General features: G+C 50.2%; 1 protein-coding gene across 1 annotated transcript in view; it reads left to right on the top strand.

Moving 5' to 3' along the window:
• Positions 1 to 27,419, top strand: part of LOC138648864 (SITS-binding protein-like) — a 118,520-nt gene that overhangs the window by 54,773 nt on the left and 36,328 nt on the right. The window contains exons 3-5 of the mRNA XM_069738825.1: positions 921 to 1,128; positions 4,719 to 4,869; positions 5,030 to 5,224. Of these exons, the coding sequence (XP_069594926.1) occupies positions 921 to 1,128; positions 4,719 to 4,869; positions 5,030 to 5,224 (554 nt within the window). The remainder of the gene's footprint in view (positions 1 to 920; positions 1,129 to 4,718; positions 4,870 to 5,029; positions 5,225 to 27,419) is intronic.

The following is a 27,419-nucleotide window of genomic DNA, read 5'->3' as shown; positions in this document are numbered from 1 at the left end:
ATTCCCCTATATTAGCCAATAGGAGACAATCCATAGGACTCGTCATAGACAAGGACTAGATTGTGCACTACATTTCCCCTGCATTTATACCTGCCTTGTTGTAATCTACCAAGAAGACAGACTGAAAGGATTAGCACTGCAGAATCAGTCCGTTGCCACGGAGAAGCAGCATAGCTCTGCATAGGAGCTGTATACAGACAGCAGAAGACATCAAATTGCTATTTTAAAAGTTGCTTAATCTTTTATTTTAGATCCATTTGAGCATTACAAGCAATGGTTGATATACTGTTTCACCAATTAATGAGCCCTTAAATAATGAAATTAGTGATCTGGTTTAAAGACTGTATTTCCCTAAATATTATTAGAAAATTAAGATTTCATAAATAGGGTTGCATCTAAACTTCAGATAGGTAATATGCATCTGCCACATCATATTATCTGCAACTAATTTATTTGTTTGTTATGGACCTAAGAACTTACAGGCAGGTAGTTGCTAACATCAGCAGGGCAGCTGCTTCTCTTCTGATCTACTCTATCAATGAGGCGTCACTGCCAATGTCATGCTGATTGACAGGCGGATTCCCACTGCCTAGCTGCAGGGAGCTGGCTGTCAATCAGTATGACGCTAACAGTCACACCCCATAGACAAAGCAGAGCGGAAGAGAAGGAACAGCTACTCGGTGGATGTGAAGCAGCAATATTGCCAGCAGGAGTGGTCTGTGACGGCTCTGTGCTGGCAGCGGGCAGAACATGCAGGTAGTTATTAGACAGTAGCAATGGTTGACAGGCATTGTCATTTCATCATACAACCACCAGATTAGGTAAGGAAAACTAGGAAGGATTCTCTTTGTAACTGTACAGTATTCTCTGCATTTGGTGGATGATGTCTTATTATTATTATTATTATTATTATTTGCCAGGGGTTTCAGTGCTAATCAATTCAGATACTCCGATTTCCATGACAATTGAGAGGAATAAATATTTCTGTGTGGAGACACCAGCGAGCCCTGAGAGGTTTCCATTGCAATATACTATATGTGCTGGGCAAACCATCCAGACTGTTCATCAAGAAATAGGAAACCAGCTGTACAAGAACCAGAGGAAGCTCCCCAACCTCAGCATTGTCAGGTAACCCCAAAACCACAAGCAAACGGATCGTCTTAGCATTTTTGCAGCACCCTGGAGCTGTCATTTCATCATTTTTTCCCCATTTGATAGGTCCAATTTCTGTCCTTTTAATGAATAATTGTAGAGAATAAGATTTCTCTGTACAAAATAATTGTAACAACACCCCTGAATCCCCCATTCCCTACACATATTGTACATATATACAGTATATATATATATATATATACTAGCTATTGAACCCGTTCTATGCCCGGGTGGAGACCATTTATATTGGTATATGGTCTCCATCCTGGTATGTGCTGCTTCCATCCTGTGCCCTAGTCTTGTCATGTGCTGCTACCATTTTGCGTCCCCTTCCTGTCATGTGCAGCCCCCATCCTGCGCCCCCTTCCTGTCATGTGCAGCCCCCATCCTGTGCCCTCATCTTGTTTTGTGTGCCTCCATCTTGTCATATGTTACTCTCTTCCTGTGCCCTCATCCTGTCATGTGCTCCCATCCTGCGCCCCAATTCTGGTATGCGCTGCCCCCATCCTGGTATGTGGTACTCCAATTCTGAGCCCCCATCCAGTAATGTGGTGCTCTCATCCTGCGTCCCCAACTCTGTAGTATAAGGCAGCACCCCACAGGCAGACTCTATAGTATAAAGTAGCACCCCATAGGCAGACCCTGTAGTATAAGGCAGCACCCCATAGGCAGACTCTGTACTGTAAGACAGCATCCCATAGGCAAACTCTGTAGTATAATGCAGCACCCCATAGGCAGACCTTGTAGTATAAGGCAGCCCCCCGTAGGCAGACTCTATAGTATAAGGCAGCACCCCATAGGCAGACCCTGTAGTATAAGGCAGCACCCCATAGGCAGACCCTGTAGTATAAGACAGCACCCCATAGGCAAACTCTGTAGTATAATGCAGCACCCCCATAGGCAGACTCTGTAGAATAAGGCACCCTCCCACAGGTAGACCCTGTAGTATAAGGCAGCACCCCCCACAGGCATACCCTGTAATATAAGGCAGCACGCCCCACAGGTAGACCCTGTAGTATAAGGCAGCACCCACCACAGGCAGACTCTGTAGTATAAGGCAGCACCCCCTAGGCAGACCCTGTAGTATAAGGCAGCACCCCATAGGCAGACCCTGTAGTATAAGACAGCACCCCATAGGCAGACTCTGTAGTATAAGATAGCACCCCATAGGCAAACTCTGCAGTATAATGCAGCACCCCCAGAGGCAGACTCTGTAGTATAAGGCACCCCCCACAGGCAGACACTGTAGTATAAAGGCAGCACCCCCCACTGGCAGACTCTTTAGTATAAGGCAGCACCCCTCCACAGGCAGACCATGCAGTATAAGGCAGCACTCCCCACAGGCAGAATCTGTAGTATAAGGCAGCACCCCCCACAGGCAGACACTGTAGTATAAGGCAGCACCCCCCACAGGCAGATCCTGAAGTATAAGGCAGCACCCCCCCACAGGTAGACCCTGTAGTATAAGGTAGCACCCCCCACAGGCAGACCCTTTAGTATAAGGCAGCACCCCCCCCACAGGCAGACCCTGTAGTATAAGGGAGCACCCCCCACAGCTAGACCCTGTAGTATAAGGCAGCACTCCCCCACAGGAAGACCCTGTAGTATAAGGCAGCACCCCCCTATAGGCAGACTCTGTAGTATAAGGCAGCACCCCCATCACAGGCAGACCCTGTAATATAAGGCTGCTCCCATAAAGAAAAACAATGCTCACCTCTCTTCTTCCTGGTTCCTACGCTGCTGCCTGCTTTTTCTAACCTCCGGACCACGGGCACCAAGCAGTGACGTCATGGCGGCATTAGTGACATCAGACGCTGACGGGGGATGATGGGAGAAGGAGCGTAGCCCTCCTTCACTCATCAATGCGGTCAGGTGCATCAGCTGGATACACCGCCCCCCGCCTGCTCAGGGGCCCCATAGCGGCAGAGCATGGAGATCGATTCTCCCTGCTCTGCCGCAAAAATCCACCTAACGGCTGCAGAGATATGGACCTTTTTGTTAAATCCACCCGACATCATCTTTTTTTATTCTTTACAAAGAGGCAATGTTCATAGGGCAATAATGCAGAGCAGCCCAAAGACTCGCCCCAGAGAATCCTGCCAGCAACACACTCATCACGCACATTAAAAAGCCCACATCTCTGGGCCGATCTAACAGAAGTGCACAGGCTGGTGAGGCACAGTGAACGCCTGCCTGACAACCGGCCAGCTGAATGAGTTGTTTCTACGCTCTGCATAGGCAGCAACCAACATGACGGAGTAAGAGCAGCTAATAAATCATGGACACTGTGCTCCGATCCCCCTTATGTCTGTGCCTTTTCTTGACTTTACTTTATCTGTCATTTTGTAAGAAAAGAGATAGGGACCTGCTGGGAAAGTTTTTCCAGATGAAACAAGTAATTCTACATAGTGATAGGGCTACAGCTAGGACTGAATAATTCTGGGGTTAGGGATAGAGTCAGGGTAATAAAATAGATACATAAAAATGTCATCTGATTTGAAATTGTATTTTTTTTTATCAATTTATATTTTTAGTGACAGATTTAAGCAAAAAGCAGAATAAAGTAGAGTGACAAATGGCAAACTACAAAATATGAATACATCGGTATTTTTTTAAATACATGTGCTAGTGGGGTCTATGCTGGACTGGTGGAAGGGACTCAGAGTGTGAGCAGTCCATGATTTAGGGGGCACAAAATACTTGTCTTATCCCAGGTGCCGGCAGCCCACTCTCCGCCATACTAAGTGTATGCTGTATATTATATACCCTAAAGCACCATACAGGGGTACATTACTATGCTTGTCCAGCAGAAAGGTGTAAATCGGTATAGACTGTGCAGTGATGACCCCACAATGTTTCCTGTCTGTCTGTATCTGTAAGGCCTCGTTCACACTATCAGTATTTTACATCAGTATTTGATTTTTATGCCAAAACCAGGAGTGGAACAATCAGAGAAAAAATATAATAGAAACACGTCACCACTTCTGTATTTATCACTCACTCCTGGTTTTGGCTTATAATGTAAAATACTGACCAAATATTGAACCTGTAAATGTATGATGTTGGGTCACTTGCATGTTTTCCAAAATATGCAGCATAAAAAAACCTCATTGTGGGAACATAGCCCAACTGTTTTAACAGTTCGGCCTAAGGCTTGGGTCACTCCGCCGTATTGTGTCTCATCTGCGAGAATACGGCTGATTATGCTAATCATACTGTCATCCAACTCTGAGTGTGATCCAATTTTCTTGGTAGAGGAGGAGATGGGAAAAAAATGTGGCCATCTTCTCCGTTTTTTCAGTCTGTGATAATCGGACTGCACTCAGATGTCATCTGAGTGCAGTGGAATGTTTTCCAGAGACTCATTGATTTGCATGGCCAAGTGCGATTCCAAATATTGGATGCAAATCAAGCATGCTGCAAAATCGGACATGTGCACGGCACCATATGTTTTGTTGGATCACATTCGGACTGAAAATACGGTTGTCTCCATGACCCTAAATTTACACCGATTAGAGAGTGAAGCAGTACAAGTTAATGAGGATTATTTTATCGCCAAAAAACAGGATGCCAATCTGGAAACACTATGGGGTGTCGGATTCTGCAGCCAAACTTGAAAGAGAAGTGAGATCGTTCCATAATAAGCTGAGGAGGCATGGGCTGGGGGAATGCCTGATCTCCCTCAATGAACATTCCACTATGTTACTCTCTATGAAGGTATGCTTACTTGTCGGTTACATCTTGCAATATGTAGAAGAAAAATCGTTCCACAATAATAATAAAAAAAATTCATATCAGAAACCACAAGTCAACATTATAAAAAGGTATTTTAATTACTGTAAAAATATTTTATTTCTTACTTTTTTTTTTTTTAAAGGACCACATATCAATCACAGACCAAGGTGGAGAGACTCAAAGACGTCGCAGGGATCCATATAGTATTAAGAACCTCAATATATCAATAACCGTGTCCCTGTACCAAAGTGTTAACTCCGAACAACTACAGAACTATCTGAATGAAGGAGGAGACAACTACTGGCTCAGCCTGCGCTCTCACCTAGACGGCTCGCTGGTATATATCAGGCTTTTATTATCTGTTCTATATCTAAAGGGTATTAACATCACAGGATATCAGATATTAAGGTACAAACTATTTTAGACTAATTCACCGCAAATTTTCGTATCATGAAAAATTATTAAAATATAACTTTTAATCCGTTGATTAAAAAATGCAAAACATACAAAATTCAGCACCAATATGACAATATATGCACAATCTATCCCTGTTTGAATCCTTATTCTTTCTCCTACCTTGCAGCGGAGGTTGGCACCATAAACCTGCGCAGCTGGCACTTCCCTCGATGGCGGCTGACCCTTCTCACCCTATTAAACCCTGTTGATGTGAAGAGACAAGTATTATCAAAACAATTATTATATACTATAGCTGTCTGTGGCAAAACTGGGAAGGGGAGAAGCTAATGTCAAAGCATATGATACCAAAGTCGATGTACAAGGTACCGGTACTAACCTACTCAATGGAGACTCACCCTTCTCACCCAAAGGGCTCCTTCTCCCTTGCGAGCAACTCTAATGAGTCTCGCATGGTTAAAACCCGGCTCTGCACCCGGCACTCAGATCGGAGCGTGCGGCCGCATAGGAATACATGCAGCCACACGCTCCGCTCCTCTGTGCCGGCAGCAGAGCCGGGGTATTGCCATGCGAGACTCATCCGAGTCTCGCACAAGTGAGAAGGAGCCCTATTAATCACTATTGTTAGAGGAAGAGAAGTTACGGTATGTTAAACAATTGTTACTCGATAAAGGTTGCACCATGATTTACCAAGAATGATTACTCTAGAACATTAAACATGCATTACTGCCATAGAAAATGGGAAAAAAGCGCTATATAATGTATATATGAAATATTAATCTGCAAAAATTGCTATGAAAAAAGGAAGGTACTTCGCGCAAAGATTGGCCAAAATATGTGAGCCCTATTGCCATGTCAAGGCGTCCTTCGTAAATTGGGTCCCTGTCCTGTTTTGTCACCTCTCCTGAGCAAAAAAGCCTACAATTTATGGGTCAGGAGTGGACCAGCTAACTACTAAAAATCACCTGTGGCTATTGGGAGTGGGAGTGCACATGTCCAAAAAGGCTTAATACAAATAGAGAAAAAGACCAGCACATACAAGCTAGTGTGAACAGACGCCAACCAAAAAAACATATACGTTGAAAAACGATAAAGGTTGCACCATGATTTACCAAGAATGATTACTCTAGGACACGTGGCAATGAAGCTCGCGTATATTGGCCAATCTATGCGCGAAGTACCTTCCATTTTTCATAGCAGTTTTTGCAGATAAATATTTCATGTGTACATTATATAGCACTTTTTTTTCTTTTATCCCATTTTCTATGGCAGTAATGCATTTTCAATGTCCTAGAGTAATCATTCTTGGTAAATCATGGTGCAACCTTTATCGTTTTTCAACGTATATGTTTTTTTGGTTGGCGCCTGTTCACACTAGCTTGTATGTGCTGGTCTTTTTCTCTATTTGCATTAAGCCTTTTTGGACATGTGCACTCCCACTTCCAATAGCCACAGGTGATTTTAGGTAGTTAGCTAGTCCACTCCTGACTAGTGTTGAGCGATACCTTCCGATATCGGAAAGTATCGGTATCGGATAGGATCGGCCGATATTCAAAAAATATCGGATATCGCCGATACCGATACCCGATCCCAATGCAAGTCAATGGGACCAAAATATCGGAATTAAAATAAACCCTTTCTTTCCTTGTAGGTTCATTCTACATGAAGGAAAACAACTAAGAATAATGCAGGATGTATTTGGGGAGGTGGCGGAGACATTAAAGTCATAGAGGTTTAGCCCAATCAAATAGAATAGCATGTTATTTTTTTTTTTTTTTTTAAAGACGTTCGGAGTGACAAAGATATTGACTATGTAAATATTTTTTTTATTTTGTCAGATATTGATGTTTCACTATTCCACGCCCTTCCCCTTCTTTTTTTTTTTTACTTTTCCCACACTTTCATCTTCATCATCATCAGCATCTTTGACATCAACTTCTTCTTCACCTTATTCATCTTCTTCTTCATCCTTTACCTTTTTTTTTTTTTTATTACATTCTTCATATTCATTTTATTCAACTATTATTATTCTTCCTATTCTACATATTCATTTTATTCAACTGTATTATTCTTCCTATTCTACTTCTTCATCATATTCTCATTTGTGACAGGCATTCCCGTAGTTGTTATCTATAAAAGTTGGAAGATTACACCTTCCGTTCTGCCAGTCACAAAAGTTACATTTGTCCGCGTTCAGTTTGGCCTGCAGCATCAGGCTTTATCCAGGGGCACCACGAGGAGGAACGGACTCACCCCCATACACTACTTAGTCTTCTTCTGCATATAATTGAGATAATATCTTTTGCTCTGATATTAAGTGTTATGCTTAATGTTCTTCTGCTCTTTGTTCTGCAGCCTCTTGTTCTTCTGCTTCTCGGTCTTCCATGTCGTCGTCTCCAGTGTCGTCATCTCCGCCGTCGTCGTCTCCGCCGTCGTCGTCTCCACCGTCGTCGTCTCCGCCGTCGTCGTCGTCGTCATCGGGGTGGTCTTCCGGGTCGTCGACTTTAGGGTCTTCAACTTGGAAATGTAGCAGAAGGTACAAGAAGGCTGAGAAAATGCCAAGAACCAGATGATGGAACTGGAACTCGGATGGCTACCCGAAGGTTCAAGAGCCTATGGAACTACCGAGGACCAGCTGACGTTACTGGAACCCGGTTACTAAGCAGGAGGTACCCGTGCTAAAAAGCACTACCAAGGACCGCCTGACGTTGGCGGAACTCGGATACCCAGAAGGAGGCACCTAAGCCAAAGGCTCTGCCCGGAACCAGCTGACGGTACTGGAACCAGGATGGGGAGCAGAAGGTACAAGAGCAAAAGACACTGCCGAGAACCAGCTGACAGTACTGGAACCCGGATGGGTAGCCGAAGGTCCAAGAGCCAATGGAACTACCGAGGACCAGCTGACGTTACTGGAACCTGGTTACTAAGCAGGAGGTACCCGTGCCTGAAAGCACTACCAAGGACCACCTGACGTTGGTGGAACTTGGATACCCAGAAGGAGGCACCTAAGCCAAAGGCTCTGCCCAGAACCAGCTGACGGTACTGGAACCAGGATGGGGAGCAGAAGGTACAAGAGCAAAAGACACTGCTGAGAACCAGCTGACGATGCTGGAACCAGGTGGTGGACCCCAAGGCCCACAGGAGAGGAGAGAACAGCTAGGCCGCGAGGCAGCCGCAGTTACCGAACCCCAACAGTCCTACAGGGGGAGCTGGGCCTACTGGCACTACAGAACCAGCCTTGACTACCAGTTCACCCAGCCCACATAGGAAGCTCCTAAACTGGAGGCACCCTGGAGTTGGCTAACCCGACCGCACCACGACGGGGCAAGCATAGGCGTCTCAGTGAGCTTGACACAACCCAGAAACAGCTGACGGTGCTGAAACCAGGTTTGGCACGAGGGAGTACCTGTGACAAAAAACACTGCCGAGAACCAGCTGGCGGTGCTGGAACCCAGATGCGTTGCCCCAGTGTGCAAGAGCCAATGGCACGACCGAGGACCAGCTGACGGTGCTGGAACCCGGTTACTAAGCTGTAGGTGCCCGTGCTTAAAAGCACTACCAAGGACCGCCTGACGTTGGCGGAACTCTGATACCCAGGAGGAGGCACCTAAGCCAAAGGCTCGGCCCAGAACCAGCTGACGGTGCTGGAACCAGGTGGTGGACCCCAAGGCCCACAGGAGAGGAGAGAACAGCTAGGCCGCGAGGCAGCCGCAGTTACCGAACCCCAACAGTCCTACAGGGGGAGCTGGGCCTACTGGCACTACAGAACCAGCCTTGACTACCAGTTCACGCAGCCCACATAGGAAGCTCCTAAACTGGAGGCACCCTGGAGTTGGCTAACCCGACCGCACCACGACGGGGCAAGCATAGGCGTCTCAGTGAGCTTGACACAACCCGGAAACAGCTGACGGTGCTGAAACCAGGTTTGGCACGAGGGAGTACCTGTGACAAAAACACTGCCGAGAACCAGCTGGCGGTGCTGGAACCCAGATGCGTTGCCCCAGTGTGCAAGAGCCAATGGCACGACTGAGGACCAGCTGACGGTGCTGGAACCCGGTTACTAAGCTGTAGGTGCCCGCGCTTAAAAGCACTACCAAGGACCGCCTGACGTTGGCGGAACTCGGATACCCAGGAGGAGGCACCTAAGCCAAAGGCTCGGCCCGGAACCAGCTGACGGTGCTGGAACCAGGTGGTGGACCCCAAGGCCCACAGGAGAGGAGAGAACAGCTAGGCCGCGAGGCAGCCGCAGTTACCGAACCCCAACAGTCCTACAGGGGGAGCTGGGCCTACTGGCACTACAGAACCAGCCTTGACTACCAGTTCACGCAGCCCACATAGGAAGCTCCTAAACTGGAGGCACCCTGGAGTTGGCTAACCCGACCGCACCAAGACGGGGCAAGCATAGGCGTCTCAGTGAGCTTGACACAACCCGGAAACAGCTGACGGTGCTGAAACCAGGTTTGGCACGAGGGAGTACCTGTGACAAAAACACTGCCGAGAACCAGCTGGCGGTGCTGGAACCCAGATGCGTTGCCCCAGTGTGCAAGAGCCAATGGCACGACTGAGGACCAGCTGACGGTGCTGGAACCCGGTTACTAAGCTGTAGGTGCCCGCGCTTAAAAGCACTACCAAGGACCGCCTGACGTTGGCGGAACTCGGATACCCAGGAGGAGGCACCTAAGCCAAAGGCTCGGCCCGGAACCAGCTGACGGTGCTGGAACCAGGTGGTGGACCCCAAGGCCCACAGGAGAGGAGAGAACAGCTAGGCCGCGAGGCAGCCGCAGTTACCGAACCCCAACAGTCCTACAGGGGGAGCTGGGCCTACTGGCACTACAGAACCAGCCTTGACTACCAGTTCACCCAGCCCACATAGGAAGCTCCTAAACTGGAGGCACCCTGGAGTTGGCTAACCCGACCGCACCACGACGGGGCAAGCATAGGCGTCTCAGTGAGCTTGACACAACCCGGAAACAGCTGACGGTGCTGAAACCAGGTTTGGCACGAGGGAGTACCTGTGACAAAAACACTGCCGAGAACCAGCTGGCGGTGCTGGAACCCAGATGCGTTGCCCCAGTGTGCAAGAGCCAATGGCACGACCGAGGACCAGCTGACGGTGCTGGAACCCGGTTACTAAGCTGTAGGTGCCCGTGCTTAAAAGCACTACCAAGGACCGCCTGACGTTGGCGGAACTCTGATACCCAGGAGGAGGCACCTAAGCCAAAGGCTCGGCCCAGAACCAGCTGACGGTGCTGGAACCAGGTGGTGGACCCCAAGGCCCACAGGAGAGGAGAGAACAGCTAGGCCGCGAGGCAGCCGCAGTTACCGAACCCCAACAGTCCTACAGGGGGAGCTGGGCCTACTGGCACTACAGAACCAGCCTTGACTACCAGTTCACGCAGCCCACATAGGAAGCTCCTAAACTGGAGGCACCCTGGAGTTGGCTAACCCGACCGCACCACGACGGGGCAAGCATAGGCGTCTCAGTGAGCTTGACACAACCCGGAAACAGCTGACGGTGCTGAAACCAGGTTTGGCACGAGGGAGTACCTGTGACAAAAACACTGCCGAGAACCAGCTGGCGGTGCTGGAACCCAGATGCGTTGCCCCAGTGTGCAAGAGCCAATGGCACGACTGAGGACCAGCTGACGGTGCTGGAACCCGGTTACTAAGCTGTAGGTGCCCACGCTTAAAAGCACTACCAAGGACCGCCTGACGTTGGCGGAACTCGGAAACCCAGGAGGAGGCACCTAAGCCAAAGGCTCGGCCCGGAACCAGCTGACGGTGCTGGAACCAGGTGGTGGACCCCAAGGCCCACAGGAGAGGAGAGAACAGCTAGGCCGCGAGGCAGCCGCAGTTACCGAACCCCAACAGTCCTACAGGGGGAGCTGGGCCTACTGGCACTACAGAACCAGCCTTGACTACCAGTTCACGCAGCCCACATAGGAAGCTCCTAAACTGGAGGCACCCTGGAGTTGGCTAACCCGACCGCACCACGACGGGGCAAGCATAGGCGTCTCAGTGAGCTTGACACAACCCGGAAACAGCTGACGGTGCTGAAACCAGGTTTTTTTTATCAGATAGATTTTTATTATCCGCAAAGAATAAACAATCAGAATATTTCTCATGGCAATGTTTCATTAAACATTTACAGATAACTTTTTCCCCCCCGACCCAGAGCCCCCCACCCTGCCCAACCCGAGACCTCAGCCAGAGCCACCCCACTTCCCATCATCATACAACCATTTGAATAAACATCCGTTATATTTCCATTGAATACTAGGTTCCCTATATTCTCATTTATCATCCTAATTCAAGTCCATCCACGGTTGCCACAGCTTGTGGAAGATGTCCAGCTTATTCCTTTTGGTGTAGATACTTTTCTCCAAAGTAAGTATATGCTCCGCTTGCTTAAGAAAGTCTCTTCTTGTTGGAGGTTCCTCTCTAATCCAAAATTTGGCGATCAATTTCCTAGCAATGAATAACAATCGTGCAATAGCTATTTTAAACATGTTGTCCGTAACAATTTCCTCCACATATCCCAATATGCAAGTCAGTGGAACCCTAGGGACAGAACATCCATACACCAGTTCAATACGATTTAAAACAACTATCCAGAAGGAGGACAGTCTAGGGCACTGCCACATCATATGCAATATCCCCGCCTGGGATTGTGAGCACCGAGGGCAGTCCGAGTTCTGCCTAAGCCCAGCCTTGAACAACCTGTCAGGGGTTCTATAGGCCCTATGGATTACGAATAACTGTGATAGCCTGCCTGGTTCACTCATTGATATCTTGGGCACATATTCTAGGACCGACTCCCATCTATCATTGTCAATTATTCCCAATTCAGCTTCCCATTTCCCTTTGGCTCGGATGGGATATTTTTCCAGGAAAGAAAAAAGTAGAAACCCATATATTTCTGAAATCGCCCCCTTCGTGCAGCTATTCTTAAGGATATAGTCGATCATGAGATCAATCTGTACCACTATGGCTCCCCTTTTATTCTGTGCCTGATAAGCATGAGAGATACGATTATACTGGAACAATTCAGACCGTGGCAACTGAAATTCTTCCTGCAACTCCTCAAATGTTTTAAGTCTGCCCTGACTTATCAGCTGCCCCAGCCATTTAATACCTGCTGCAGACCAAAAGTGAAAACCCTCCCTCTGCCTAAATTCCGGTAGATAAATGTTGTCCCAAATAGGCGAGAATCTGGTGAACCCACTCACTTCCCTAATGAGTTTGACTTTTTCCCATACTCTGTGAATTAATTTGATAGTGCACCCATGTGAACCCATTTTTTTGAATTGTCCTCCCTCCAAACTGTCACTCAAAACGTCTGCCTGTAGTAAGAACCTCAAGCTATTAGGTATTTGCACACTCCCTGCCTCCTCCCCCCATCCTTTGAGATGTTGACACTGTGCTGCTAAGAAGTATAGCCATGGATTAGGAAGTGCAAGACCCCCCTCTGTTTTGGCCCTCTGAAGTATCTCCTGTTTAAACCTAGGACTCCTTCCTCCCCATATTAATTCCCCAAACAAAGACCTAATCTTACGGAATCTGCATTGTGTAATCCAAATGGGAGAGTTATGTAGCACGTACAACAACTGTGGCATTACAATCATCTTTAAGAGGTTCACCCTACCAACCACCGATAAATGTAATTTGTTCCATGCCGCAATCTTGGTACGAATTTTCTGCATTAATGGACTTAAATTCAGTTCCTCAAAGGTAGTTAGAGGAAGAGCAATCTGAATACCCAAATATTTGAATTTTTGAACAATCTTTAATTTTGTGGTTATCGCCCTCTCTCCACTGCCCATACTGTCCCCCTCAATCAACAACATACAAGACTTATCCCAGTTTATTGTGAGACCCGAAAACCGACCAAACTCCTCAATCAAAGCAACCGCATTGCACAGGGACCTTTCAGAATCCTCCAGGAACAACAAAATATCGTCAGCATATAATGCAATTTTGTCTTCCCTCCTACCATAGATGTAACCTCTAACCTCCTGAGCACCTCTTATTTTAGCCGCTAACGGCTCCACGGCCAGAGCGAAGAGCAACGGGGACAGCGGACACCCCTGTCTGGTACCCCTAAACAGCGGGAAACTCTCTGACAAATTATTATTAACTCTAATTTTTGCCATTGGGAACGAGTACAGCAACTTAACCCAGGAGATGAATTTTGGACCAAACCCCAGGCGATCCAGTACCGACCACAAGTAACTCCACTCCACACAATCAAAGGCCTTGTGGGCATCTAAAGACACCACAACTCTTTTTCCGGCATTGTCTGCAGGAATTTGCATATTTAAAAATAGCCTTCTCAAGTTAATTGCCGTGGATTTATTGGGCATAAAGCCAGACTGGTCTGGGTGAATCAATTTATCGATCACTTGGGTCAGCCTGTTCGCCAGGGCCTTCGCCAAAATCTTTATGTCAGCCGTTAGAAGTGAAATTGGTCTATACGACTCCGGCTGTTGAGGATCTTTATCAGCTTTAGGAATAACCACCACGATGGCCTCTCTCATTGATGGGGGCAGCACTCCCCTCTCCAACGACTCAGAGAACACTCGCTCCAATTTGGGCATTAACTCTGCATTAAGAATTTTATAAACCTCTACTGGGATACCGTCCGTCCCCGGAGCCTTGCCCCCCGCCATATTCGCCAAAGCCGCCTTCAATTCTTCCTCCCCAAGCGGTCTATCCATCCACTCCCTTTCCTCTCTACCTAGTCTGGGTAAGTCAACCTCTTTCAGATATCTATTCATTTCCTCAGGACTTTTATCCACCCTAGAGGAATATAATTTACTATAAAATCTCCGAAAAACGTCTAAAATTTCCCCCCCCTGAGTAACCGTTTTACCTTCCTCTGTTCTTATGGAGTATACATGTGAAGAATCCCGCTGCGCAGAAACCACCACCGAGAGCAAATGTCCTACCTTCTCTCCCTCAGAATAAAATGTTTCCTTTTGAAAGGCTCTCAACCTATCTGCCCTACGCATATGGAGTTCCTCGACCGCTACCTGAGCCGCCCTCATACGAAGTTGTGCTTCTCTTGAATTCTGAGAGGCCAGTGTCTCTTCCGCCACCCTCAGTTCCTCCATCACTGCATTGTCTTGAATTTTAGACTTAGTTTTATGTCTCGAGATGTCCCGGAATAAAATTCCTCTCAGGTATGCCTTCATGGTGTCCCACACTACAAGATTCCCCGCACTCCCTTCATTTATCCTGAAAAACTCCCCGAGTTCAGTTCCCACCTGTTCCATATCCAAATACTGTAGCCAGGAGGGGTGAAATTTCCATCCCAACCCCGTCAGACCACTCTTCCCAGTCATTTGTACAGAGACCAGTACTGGGCTATGGTCCGATATTACTCTAGGCCTATACTCCACCTCATGTATTAGATTATTCACCCCCCCATTTCCCAAAGCCACATCAATGCGAGATAAAGATCCGTATGTTGCTGAATAACATGAGTAGGCATATGTCCTAGGATTACGCACCCGCCACAAATCTATCCATCCTATTTCTCTTAGATAATTTCCAAAAGGAGTAGAGTTCCCTTCACTTCTCAACTCTGCATGTCTACCCTTGTCCCAGTGATCATTAGATATATTGTTCACATCCCCCACTATAAGGAGGGGCACCCCATCCCACCTACCCGTAATTTCCAGAATCTCCTGTATCTTTTTCTTGGAATATGGTGGTGGAATATAAATTGACACAATACAAATTAACCTGTTAAATATCTTGCATACTAAAAACACAAATTGGCCGTCTTTATCGGTGGTTACCTCAATCTCTTCAAACGGAACACTAACGTGTATCAAAATTGACACACCTCTGGCATAATTTGAGAACGTTGAGTGATACGCCTTTCTCACCCATCTCTTCTGTAGAATAGCAACCTTTTCCTTCACTAGGTGAGTTTCCTGCAGACATATCACTGAAGGCCTCTGTTTCAGTACATATTGGAAAATAGCTGTTCTTTTAGTAGCATTTGCAAGGCCCCTAACATTCCAACTTAGGATTTTAACCTCCCCACCCATTATAGCTTATAGAAACAATGAATGAGTTCAAGCTCCCTAAGGTCTCAACCCCAACTCCCACCCCCTCCCTCCTCCCCCCCCCATCCCCAATTCCCAACTGAAATAACTCTCTATCTCTCCCCTCTCTTTAAGCCCACCCAACTCCTCTCTACTCTTAGAATATCAAAATAAACTCTCCCTCTCAATTTGAGATCTGGGAACGCTGTTTCACAGCCTAACGATAAAAACTCTGCGTTCCTTCAGCTCCCCCGCCCACCATAGCCAAAATGCAAATTTCGTTGCGCCGCCGAACACAACCTGATGATATCAATATACCATAAAGTCACAGTATAAGTACCAGTTAACTATCAAACCAAACATAACAGTGAAGGGTTAACAATTGCCTCAGTAGCACTTAAATCAGTTTCAGCGGGTCTGCCCCGTTTTGACATGCTTAGTATTGAGATCCAGCCATTGTGACGCCTCCTCTGGATTTTGGAAAAAATGCACCCGATCCAGAGCCACCACCCTTAATTTTGCTGGGTAAATCATTGAATAACGGACATCTAAGTCTCGCAACCTCCTCTTGACCTCTCCAAACTTCATCCGAAGCTTTTGGACCGCCGCAGAGTAATCCGGATAAAGGGAGACCCGATTACCATCAATGGTCAGCTCATCACAATTCCTGGCTTTCCTCAACAAAATGTCTCGGTCCTGATAGTTCAGAATTTTAGCCAAGATAACTCTTGGGGCCGAGCCGGGGGGGAGGGGTCTGGTGGGCACACGGTGCGCTCTTTCAACGGCAAACATCTTAGTAAGGCCATCTCCACCCACAGCGTTTTTTAGCCATGCCTCAATATAAGCCGTGGGGTTGCTCCCTTCCGCCTTTTCTGGGACCCCCACAATCCTTAGGTTGTTCCTGCGGGATCGGTTTTCAAGGTCATCAGTCTTAAACTCCAGATCAGCAATACGTTGAATATACTTTTTTTCCCTGTTTAACAATTCACCAATCCGATCTTCTGCACTCCCAACCCTTTCTTCCACCTCTTCCACTCTCTTTTCAACTTTACGCATAGCAGAGTTTAAAGCGACCATCTCTCCCTTTAATTCATCCGCTCGTAGGTTTAGAGCCCCCAGGGCAGACTTACAGTACATCACCACTGAAAATATGTCCTTCAGAGTCGGCTCCTCCATTTCTGGCATGTCAGACTGTGCAGGCAGAACAGCTCCTGCGGCCCTTGTAGGAGATCCCTGGTCTGACCCACTGCACTGTAGCTGAGCCCCTCCTTCCTGCTGATCTCCGGGGGCACCAGCTGCTCCAGACTCCACACTTCCAGCCTCTGACTGTAGATTTACAGCCTCCTCTGACCTGGCAAATCGCTCCAACTTAGCAATCACATCCATCTTCCTCTGATAAGCAGCGCTTGCCCTCGCCGCCTCCTCTGCAGTCTCAGCGCCATCTTGGGCCTGTGAGCTTCCCGCAGCTGTCAGCTCCTTCTGTCTCCTGCGTGTCATCCTCAGATAAGATTCCGTTCCTTCGGGTCACACCTCGCTCCCCGAGACTATGTGCACTCCTGAGAGTATGATTTGCGCTCGGCGGCGCCTCTAAGGGGTTAATACAGAGATAATGAAGCGGGAGAGCTCTGTTGCACGTCTGTTCACATCGCCTGCTAGGCCACGCCCCCGCTGAAACCAGGTTTGGCACGAGGGAGTACCTGTGACAAAAACACTGCCGAGAACCAGCTGGCGGTGCTGGAACCCAGATGCGTTGCCCCAGTGTGCAAGAGCCAATGGCACGACCGAGGACCAGCTGACGGTGCTGGAACCCGGTTACTAAGCTGTAGGTGCCCGCGCTTAAAAGCACTACCAAGGACCGCCTGACGTTGGCGGAACTCGGATACCCAGGAGGAGGCACCTAAGCCAAAGGCTCTGCCCGGAACCAGCTGACGGTGCTGGAACCAGGTGGTGGACCCCAAGGCCCACAGGAGAGGAGAGAACAGCTAGGCCGCGAGGCAGCCGCAGTTACCGAACCCCAACAGTTCTACAGGGGGAGCTGGGCCTACTGGCACTACAGAACCAGCCTTGACTACCAGTTCACGCAGCCCACATAGGAAGCTCCTAAACTGGAGGCACCCTGGAGTTGGCTAACCCGACCGCACCACGACGGGGCAAGCATAGGCGTCTCAGTGAGCTTGACACAACCCGGAAACAGCTGACGGTGCTGAAACCAGGTTTGGCACGAGGGAGTACCTGTGACAAAAACACTGCCGAGAACCAGCTGGCGGTGCTGGAACCCAGATGCGTTGCCCCAGTGTGCAAGAGCCAATGGCACGACCGAGGAACAGCTGACGGTGCTGGAACCCGGTTACTAAGCTGTAGGTGCCCGCGCTTAAAAGCACTACCAAGGACCGCCTGACGTTGGCGGAACTCGGATACCCAGGAGGAGGCACCTAAGCCAAAGGCTCGGCCCGGAACCAGCTGACGGTGCTGGAACCAGGTGGTGGACCCCAAGGCCTACAGGAGAGGAGAGAACAGCTAGGCCGCGAGGCAGCCGCAGTTACCGAACCCCAACAGTCCTACAGGGGGAGCTGGGCCTACTGGCACTACAGAACCAGCCTTGACTACCAGTTCACGCAGCCCACATAGGAAGCTCCTAAACTGGAGGCACCCTGGAGTTGGCTAACCCGACCGCACCACGACGGGGCAAGCATAGGCGTCTCAGTGAGCTTGACACAACCCGGAAACAGCTGACGGTGCTGAAACCAGGTTTGGCACGAGGGAGTACCTGTGACAAAAACACTGCCGAGAACCAGCTGGCGGTGCTGGAACCCGGATGCGTTGCCTATCAAAGATTGTCTTCCTACAGCCCCAACTAGCGGTGTTGGAGCAAAGGGTAAGCAGGGGGAGCAGAGTGTAGGCCGAAGCCTGCACTGGAGTCAGCTTTGTGTCTGCGTTGCGTTTGCAGGACACTTTGCCGGCTACACAGTGGGGGAACAGCAGGCGGTGCTGAACCCCACTAACACATTGGCTGGTGTTTTTCTCTGTGCAGCTAGCACTTCCGGGCAAAAACTAGCGTTGTTACAGCCCAGGGTCAGCAGGAGGAGGAGAGGAGCAGAGTGTAGGCCGAAGCCTAGTTGAACCAATTTCAAAGGTAACCTTTAACCCCCCCTCAGGTGTTACAAAGTACAAGAGCCACACCTTGTGCAGCATTAATGCTGCACAAGTAAAAGGTTGCTCTATTAATTTTTCTACTTGCACACGCTGAATGCAACACGTACACAATTTAGCCCATTCTACAGTCAAACTGTAGTTGAGGCGTGACTTGTATTTTTAAGGAGACGCAGCATAGGTGTCCCAAATAACGCCTTTGTGCTTGGCGCAGCTTCCTGAGCGTTGTTTTTTGCTGTACAGGAGTCTGCGCTCTTGTGTTATCCCTTGGCAATGCCCTGTTAGTGCTGCCCGTCTTATGACCTCATTTCATGTTGGCCGCTGCGGTTAACAATGGCCATAAATCCCAGACCCACACTGCCTTTTCATAAAGTCACACTGCGGTGCTGGGATTCGTGGCCTTGAGCAGTAAATATTTTCGACGCTCACACACGTCCTTACACATGCTTCAGACTGGGCGGCCTCTGCTGATCCCTTTTCGCATGCCGCGGCCATGAGGCCGCACAGTCTGAAGAAGGCGGAAGGAGATGAGTGACGACAGGCGAACATATGCACTGCAAGTGCCCATAAACCACACCCTCGCTGACAAAATAAATAAGACAACGAGGGGCTTTGTTTCACGCAGGGCGGATGCACAGGCGCAGCCAGCTAACCATGATGTCAAAAGACGGGAAGCGCTACCAAGGGGGGTGCTGCGTATCATTACAAAGGAAAGTCACACCTCAGGGACAGTGGAATGGTCTCAATGAGACACATTTTGTACGTGTTGAGTTCCACGTGGGCAAGGAGAAAAAGTCAGCCACCTTGTACAAATGCAGCAGTACTGCTGAACAAGGTGGCTGTTATACATAGAAACACCTGGGGGTGGGGGGCAGGCTTCCTTCAATTTCAGTTCATGTGCCTGCGTGGCGTTTGCAGGACACGTTGCCAGCTACACAGCAGGGGAACAGCTGGCGTTGCTGAACCCCACTGACACATTGACTGGTGTTTTTCTCTGTGCAGCTCGCATGTCCGGGCAAAAACTGGCGGTGTTAGAGCCCAGGGTCAGCAGGAAGAGGAGAGGAGCAAAGTGTATGCCGAAGCCTGCACTGGTGGCAGCTTTTGGTCGGTTGTGCCAGCGTGGCTTGTGCTGGACACGATGCCGGCTACACAGCAGGGGAACAGCTGGCGGTGCTGAACCCCACTAACACATTGGCTGTTGTTTTTCTCTGTGAAGCTCGCATTTCCGGGAAAAAACTAGCGTTGTTAGAGCCCAGGGTCAGCAGGAGGAGGAGAGGAGCAGAGTGTAGGCCGAAGCCAGCACTGGTGGCAGCTTTTGGTCAGTTGTGCCAGCGTGGCTTGTGCTGGACACGATGCAGGCTACACAGCAGGGGAACAGCTGGCGGTGCTGAACCCCACTAACACATTGGCTGTTGTTTTTCTCTGTGAAGCTCGCATTTCCGGGCAAAAACTAGCGGTGTTAGAGCCCAGGGTCAGCAGGAGGAGGAGAGGAGCAAAGTGTAGGCCGAAGCCTGCACTGGTGGCAGCTTTTGGTCGGTTGTGCCAGCGTGGCTTGTGCTGGACACGATGCTGGCTACACAGCAGGGGAACAGCTGGCGGTGCTGAACCCCACTAACACATTGGCTGTTGTTTTTCTCTGTGAAGCTCGCATTTCCGGGCAAAAACTAGCGGTGTTAGAGCCCAGGGTCAGCAGGAGGAGGAGAGGAGCAAAGTGTAGGCCGAAGCCTGCACTGGTGGCAGCTTTTGGTCGGTTGTGCCAGCGTGGCTTGTGCTGGACACGATGTCGGCTACACAGCAGGGGAACAGCTGGCGGTGCTGAACCCCACTAACACATTGGCTGTTGTTTTTCTCTGTGAAGCTTGCATTTCCGGGCAAAAACTAGCGGTGTTAGAGCCCAGGGTCAGCAGGAGGAGGAGAGGAGCAGAGTGTAGGCCGAAGCCTAGTTGAACCAATTTCAAAGGTAACCTTTAACCCCCCCTCAGGTGTTGCAAGGTACAAGAGCCACACCTTGTGCAGCATTAATGCTGCACAAGTAAAAGGTTGCTCTATTTAGTTTGCTCCTTGCACACGCTGAATAAAACACGTACACTATTTAGCCCATTATACTGTCAAACAGTAGTGGAGGCGTGACTTGTCTTTTTAAGGAGACGCAGCACAGGTGTCAAAATTTACACCTAGGTGCTGGGCGCAGATTCCTGAGCGTTGTTATTAGCTGTACATGAGTCTGCGCTATTGTGATCCCTTGGCCATGCGCTGTGAGCGCTGCCTGTCTTCTCACCTCATTTCATGTTGGCCGTGGCGGTTAGCAATGGATATGAATCCCAGGCCCGCAGTGTGTTTTCAAAAAATCACACTGCGTGGCTGGGATTCGTGGCCTTGTGCAGTAAATATGTTTGCCGCTCACACATGTCCTTACACCTGCTTCAGACTGGGCGGCCTCAGCTGATCCCTTATCGCCTACCACGGCCAGGAGGCCGCACAGTCTGAAGAAGGCGGAAGGAGATGAGTTAAGACAGGCGAACATATGCACTGCACATGCCCATCAATCACACCCTCGCAGCCAAAATATATGAGACAACGAGGGGGGTTGTGTCGGGCAGGGCGGACGCACAGGCACAGGCAGCCATCCAATGATGTCAGAAGACGGGCAGCGCTACCAAGGGGGGTGGTGCGTGTCATTAAAAAGGAAAGTCACACCTCAGGGACATTGTAATGGTCTGTAATGAGACACATATTTTACGTGTTTAATTCTACGTGGGCAAGGATAAAAAATCAGCCACCTTGTACAAATGCAGCAGTACTGCTGTACTAGGTGGCTGTTATACATAGAAACACCTGGGGGGGTGGGGCCAGGTTCCCTTTAATTTCAGTTCATGTGCCTGCGTGGCGTTTGCAGGTCACGTTGCCGGCTACACAGCAGGGGAACAGCTGGCGTTGCTGAACCCCACTAACACATTGGCTGGTGTTTTTCTCTGTGCAGCTAGCACTTCCGGGCAAAAACTAGCGGTGTTTAAGCCCAGGGTCAGCAGGAGGAGGAGAGGAGCAGAGTGTAGGCCGAAGCCTGCACCGGTGGCAGCTTTTGTTCTGTTGTGCCAGCGTGGCTTGTGCTGGACACGTTGCCGACTACACAGCAGGGGAACCCCACTGACACATCATCTAGTGTTTTTTCTGTGTAGACAACACTTCCAGGTGGCAACTGACAGTGTTGAAACCCAGGGAATCAAAGAGGAGCAGAGTGTAGGCTGAAAACTGCAGTGGAGCAAGTTGAAAGGGAACCTTTAACCCCCCCCCCCCGGGCATTTGTTGCTGAAAGAGTCATCTTGTACAGCAGTAATACTGCACATGGAAAATGGTGGCTCCGAAAATTATGCTCCTTGCAAACGCTGAAGTACACACTCATATAATGTGTCCCCTCACACTGTCAAACCGTCCCGGAAGTGGGACTTTCCTTTGTAATGTGACACAGCAAAGCCGTCATTCCAACCCCCTTGGTGCCGTGCGCCACCTCCTCAACGTTGTTTGGTTCTGTCCCGGAGCCCGCGCTGTAATGTTATCCCTTGGCCATGCACAGTTAGCGGTGCCCGTCTTCTGACATCATGTAGGTGTCAGGCTGGCAGTGCCTGTGCGTCCAAGCTGCCCGAGATCCAACCTTGCAGTGTCATCTAATGTAGTCCCACTGCGGGCCAGGGATCCATGGGCATGCGCAGTGCATATCATCGCCTCTCACTCACCTCCTTCCTGCTTCTTCAGACTGTGCGGCGTCACGGCCGTGGCATGCTATTAGGGATCAGCTGACGCCGCCTAGTCTGAAGAAGCGTGAAGAAGGGGAGTGAGAGGCTAGTATATGCACTGCGCATGGCCATGGATACCAGGCCCACTGTGGGATCACATTAGACGACACTGCGAGGTGGGATTTCGGGCAGCGTGGACGCACAGGCGCAGCCAGGACGACAACAAATGATGTCAGAGGACGGGCAGCGCAAACTGTGCATGGCCAAGGGATAACATAACAGCGCAGGGTCCATGACGGAATCAAACAACGCTAAGGAGCCAGCGCACGGTGGCAAGGGGGTAGCAATGACGACTGTGCTGCGTCACATTACAAAGGAAAGTCCCACCTCCGGGACGGTTGGACGGTGTGAGGGGACACATTACATGAGTGTGTAGTTCAGCGTTTGCAAGGAGCATAATTTCAAGAGCGACCTTTCCCTTGTGCAGTATTAGTGCTGCACATGGTGGCTCTTTCAGTAACAAACGCCTAGGGGGGGGGGGACAGGTCCCCTTACATTTTAGTTGTGCCAGCGTGGCGGTCGCATGACAAGTTGCCGGATACACAGCTGGGGATCAGCTGACGTTACTGAACCCCAAGAACAGAGGAGCGACTGTTAACTGTGCACACAGCACTTCCAGGCACCAACTGGCGGTGTTAGAGCCCAGGGACAGCAGGAGGAGCAGATTGGAGGTATTGCCGCACACACAGCTGGGGATCAGCTGACGTTACTGAACCCCAATAACAGAGGAGCGACTGTTAACTGTGCACACAGCACTTCCAGGCACCAACTGGCGGTGTTAGAGCCCAGGGACTGCAGGAGGAGCAGATTGGAGGTATTGCCGCACACACAGCTGGGGATCAGCTGACGTTACTGAACCCCAATAACAGAGGAGCGACTGTTAACTGTGCACACAGCACTTCCAGGCACCAACTGGCGGTGTTAGAGCCCAGGGTCAGCAGGAGGAGCAGAGGAACAGAGTGTAGGCCGAAGCCTGATTGGAGCAAGTTGAAAGGGAACCTTTAACCCCCCCCAAGACGTTTGTAGCTGAAAGAGCCATCTTGTGCAGCACTAAGGAAGCAAAAGGAAAAGGTTGCTCTTTTAATTATGCTCCTTGCAAACACTGAAGTAAACACTAAAAATGTGTCCCCTTATACCGTTCAACCGTCCCGGAGGTGCGAATTTCCTTCGTAATGGGACACAGCACAGCTGTCATTCCTATCCCCTTGGTGCCGTGCGCTGCCTCCTCAGCGTTGTTTTAAGCTGTCACGGAGCCTGCGCTGTTCTGTTAGCCCTTGGTCATGCCCAATTAGCGCTGCCTGTCTTCTGACATAATTTGGTGTCAGGCTGTCAGTGCCTGTGCGTCCACGCTGCTCCAGATCCCACCTCGCAGTCTCGTCTAACGTAATCCTACTGCGGGCCTTGGATCCATGGGCATGCACAGTGCATATACTCGACTCTCACTCCCCTCCTTCCCTCTTCTTCAGACTGTGCGGTGTCACGGCCGTGGCATGCTATTAGGGATCAGCTGACGGCGCACAGTCTAAAGAAGGCGGAGGGAAATGAGCGAGAGCCCGAGGGGAAGATATGCACTGCGCATGCCCATGGATCCCAGGCCCGCAGTGTGACTCAATCAGAAGACACTGCGAGGTGGGATCTCGGGCAGCGCGGCCGCACAGGCGCAGCCAGCCTGACACCAAATTATGTCAGAAGACAGGCAGCGCAAATAGGGCATGCCCAAGGGATAACAGAACAGCGCAGGCTCCGTGACAGCTTAAAACAACGCTGAGGAGGCAGCGCATGGCACCAAGGGGGTAGGAATGACGGCTGTGCTGCGTCACATTACGAAGGAAAGTCCCAGCTCCGGGACGGTATAACGGTATCAGTGAACACATTTTATAAGTGTTAAGTTCTGCGTGTGCAAGGAGCTCAACGAAAAGAGCTACCTTTTCCTTGTGCAGCATTACTGCTGCACAAGATGGCTCTTTCAGTAACAAACGACGGGGGGGGGGGACAGGTTCCCTTACATTTAGGTTGTTGTGCCAGCGTGGCGGTCGCAGGACACATTGCCGGCTACACAGCTGGGGATCAGCTGACGTTACTGAAACCCAATAACACTGGGTCGTATGTTTTTACTGTGCAGCCTGCACTTCTGAGCCGCAACTGGCGGTGTTGGAGCCCAGGAATAGCAGTTCAGGTGGTAGAAAGATGAACACAGCAGGAGACCTGGATGACACCCTATTACTTAATCAGGCAGAGGAGTGGCAAATTCCTGCGAGATCCAGGCCTGGTTCATTTTCAGGAAAGTAAGCCGGTCAACGTTATCGGAGGACAGTCGCATGCGACGGTCTGTTAGTACACCACCTGCGGCACTAAAGACACGTTCCGATAAGACACTAGCCGCAGGGCAAGCCAGCACCTCCAATGCATACTGGCTTAGCTCTGGCCATGTATCCAGCTTAGAGACCCAAAACTTGAACGGAGAAGAGCCGTCTGGGAGTACAGTAAGAGGGCAAGCCATGTAATCTGTCACCATCTGACGGAACCGTTGCCTCCTGCTGACTGGAGCCGCCGGTGATGGTGTAGACGTTTGGGGCGGGCACACAAAAGTGTGCCAGAGTTGTGCCATACTGGGCTTGCCTTGGGCAGAGGCACTGCTTCTGCTCCCTCTTTGGGCAGAGCCTCCCCCACTGCCTCGACGCACTGAGCTGCTTTGTAAAGCACTAGCAGCACTCCTCTCAGTTGGACAGGAGAAGATGATGGAATTCACCAGTGTGTCGTGGTACTCCCGCAATTTACGCTCCCGGGTCAACGCTGGGATGAGGTTTTGGACGTTGTCCCGGTAGCGAGGATCGAGGAGGGTGAACACCCAATAATCAGGCATGTTGAGAATGTGGTCGATGCGGCGGTCGTTTCTCAGGCACTGCAGCATGAAATCCACCATGTGCTGCAGAGTGCCAACTGGCCCAGAAACGCTGTCCCCTGCTTGAGACATGATCTCTGCCCGCTCGTCATCACCCCACCCTCGCTGTACACACTGACCACTGGACAATTGTGTCGCTCCCTCCTCTGGACGGAGCTCTTCCTCCTCCATTGACTCCTCCTCATCCTCCTCACAAATTGGCCCCTGCGTACCCCTTTGTGAGGAACCACGTGGCGCTGACTCTCCAGAAGCTGATGGAAAAGGTGACTCCTCATCCTCCACCTCTTCCACAACATCATCCCTTAACCCTTGCAAAGTTTGCTGAAGCAGGCAGATAAGGGGGACAGTCATGCTGACTAGTGCATCATCTGCACTTGCCATCCGCGTGGAATAATCAAAAGGACGCAAAACCTGGCAGACGTCCTTCATAGTGGCCCACTCTGTGGTTGTGAAGTTTGATCGGCGCTGACTGCGACTTCTTTGCGCCTGATGCAGCTGGTACTCCATAACTGCTTGCTGCTGCTCACACAACCGCTCCAACATATGTAACGTGGAATTCCACCGGGTAGGTAGGTCACATATGATGCGGTGTTCCGGAAGGCGGAATCGGCGCTGCAGAGCAGCAATGCGGGATCTGGCCAAGCTGGAACGCCGCAAGTGAGCACACTCTAGGCGGACCTTGTGCAGCAGGGCATCAAGATCCGGATAGTCCCTCACAACCAAATTGAGCACATGTGCCAGACATGGGATGTGAGTGAGGTTGCCAAGGGCCAAAGCTGCCACCAGATTTCGGCCATTGTCACACACTACCATGCCTGGCTGGAGATTCGCTGGCAGTAACCACACATCGCTCTCCTGCTTGATGGCATTCCAGAGCTCCTGCGCTGTGTGGCTTCGATTCCCCAATGAAACTAGTTTCAAGATGGCCTGCTGACGTTTGGCCACGGCTGTGCTCATGTCGGTCATAGGTAAACGTTCACGGGTCCATGTGGAGGTGGACTGTGACGGCTCCTGCAGAGTTGATTCTGAGGAACTTGTGTAAGAGGAGGAGTCAATGCGTACAGACTGGATTCCTGCAATCCTTGGAGTGGGCAGGACACGTTCTGCGCCACTCGCACGATCTGTACCTGGCTCAACAACATTAACCCAATGGGCAGTGAGGGAAACGTATCGCCCCTGTCCATGCTGACTGGTCCACGCATCGGTGGTGAGGTGGACCTTGCTACTGACGGCGTTCAGTAGCGCATGTTTTATGTTTCCCTCAACATGCCTGTGCAGGGCAGGGACAGCTTGCCTGCTGAAGTAAAAGCGGCTGGGCACCTTGTACTGTGGGACTGCCAATGCCATCAAGTCACGGAAGCTGTCAGTCTCCACCAGCCTGAACGAGAGCATTTCCAGGGACAACAGTTTGGCAATGCCTGCATTCAGAGCCTGTGCTCGGGGGTGGTTGGCCGAGAATGCCCGCCTTTTCTCCCATGCCTGTACTACCGATGGCTGTAGAGTAGACTGGGAGTGTGAGGATGACTGGGAAGGTGGTGCTGTGGGTGGAATTACACAAGGTCTCTGGACAACAGTGCCAGAGGTTCTTCCATGGCGATCCTGGGAGGAAGCCAAACCAGCTGTGCATGAGCTGGAGGAAGAGGCAACACGAGCTGAAGAGGTGGTAGCTGCCGCTGTTGGTTGGCCTACATCTTCAGTCTGTTTCTGTAACTCCACCGCGTGCCTGGTCCGCACATCTTTCCACATATTTGTGGTATTGAGGTTGCTGACATTTTTCCCTTTTTTTACTTTCTGATGACACAGCTTGCATTTGACAAAACAAATGTCATCTGCAACTGTGTCAAAAAAGGACCAGGCACTGCAAGTCTTGGGAGCGCCCTTTTTGGCTTTGGAAAGAGACAGGCTCCTAACGGGTGCCAAAGTGGAGGCTACAGGCTCCGCAGTCTTCCCCCTCCCTCTCCCTCTTTGGCCCGTAAGGGGAATCTCTTCCTCAGAGCTGCTCCCACCACCTTCCTGTTCCTCACGCCACGATGGGTCAACGACCTCATCATCTCCACTACCCTCTGCCACCAACTGCTCCTCCTGGGTAGTCTCGGCAGCACAGTACGCACCAGAAAGCGGCACCTGAGTTTCATCATCAGATGCGTACTGCGCTGTGGTCACCGGAGGCACTGGCCCACCCGCCTCTTCAGAGTCAGAGAGACAAAGCTGTTGGGCATC

This window comes from Ranitomeya imitator, chromosome 9 (assembly GCF_032444005.1).
Source record: "Ranitomeya imitator isolate aRanImi1 chromosome 9, aRanImi1.pri, whole genome shotgun sequence".
NCBI lineage: Eukaryota > Metazoa > Chordata > Amphibia > Anura > Dendrobatidae > Ranitomeya > Ranitomeya imitator.
This window is presented reverse-complemented; position numbering and strand designations above follow the sequence as displayed.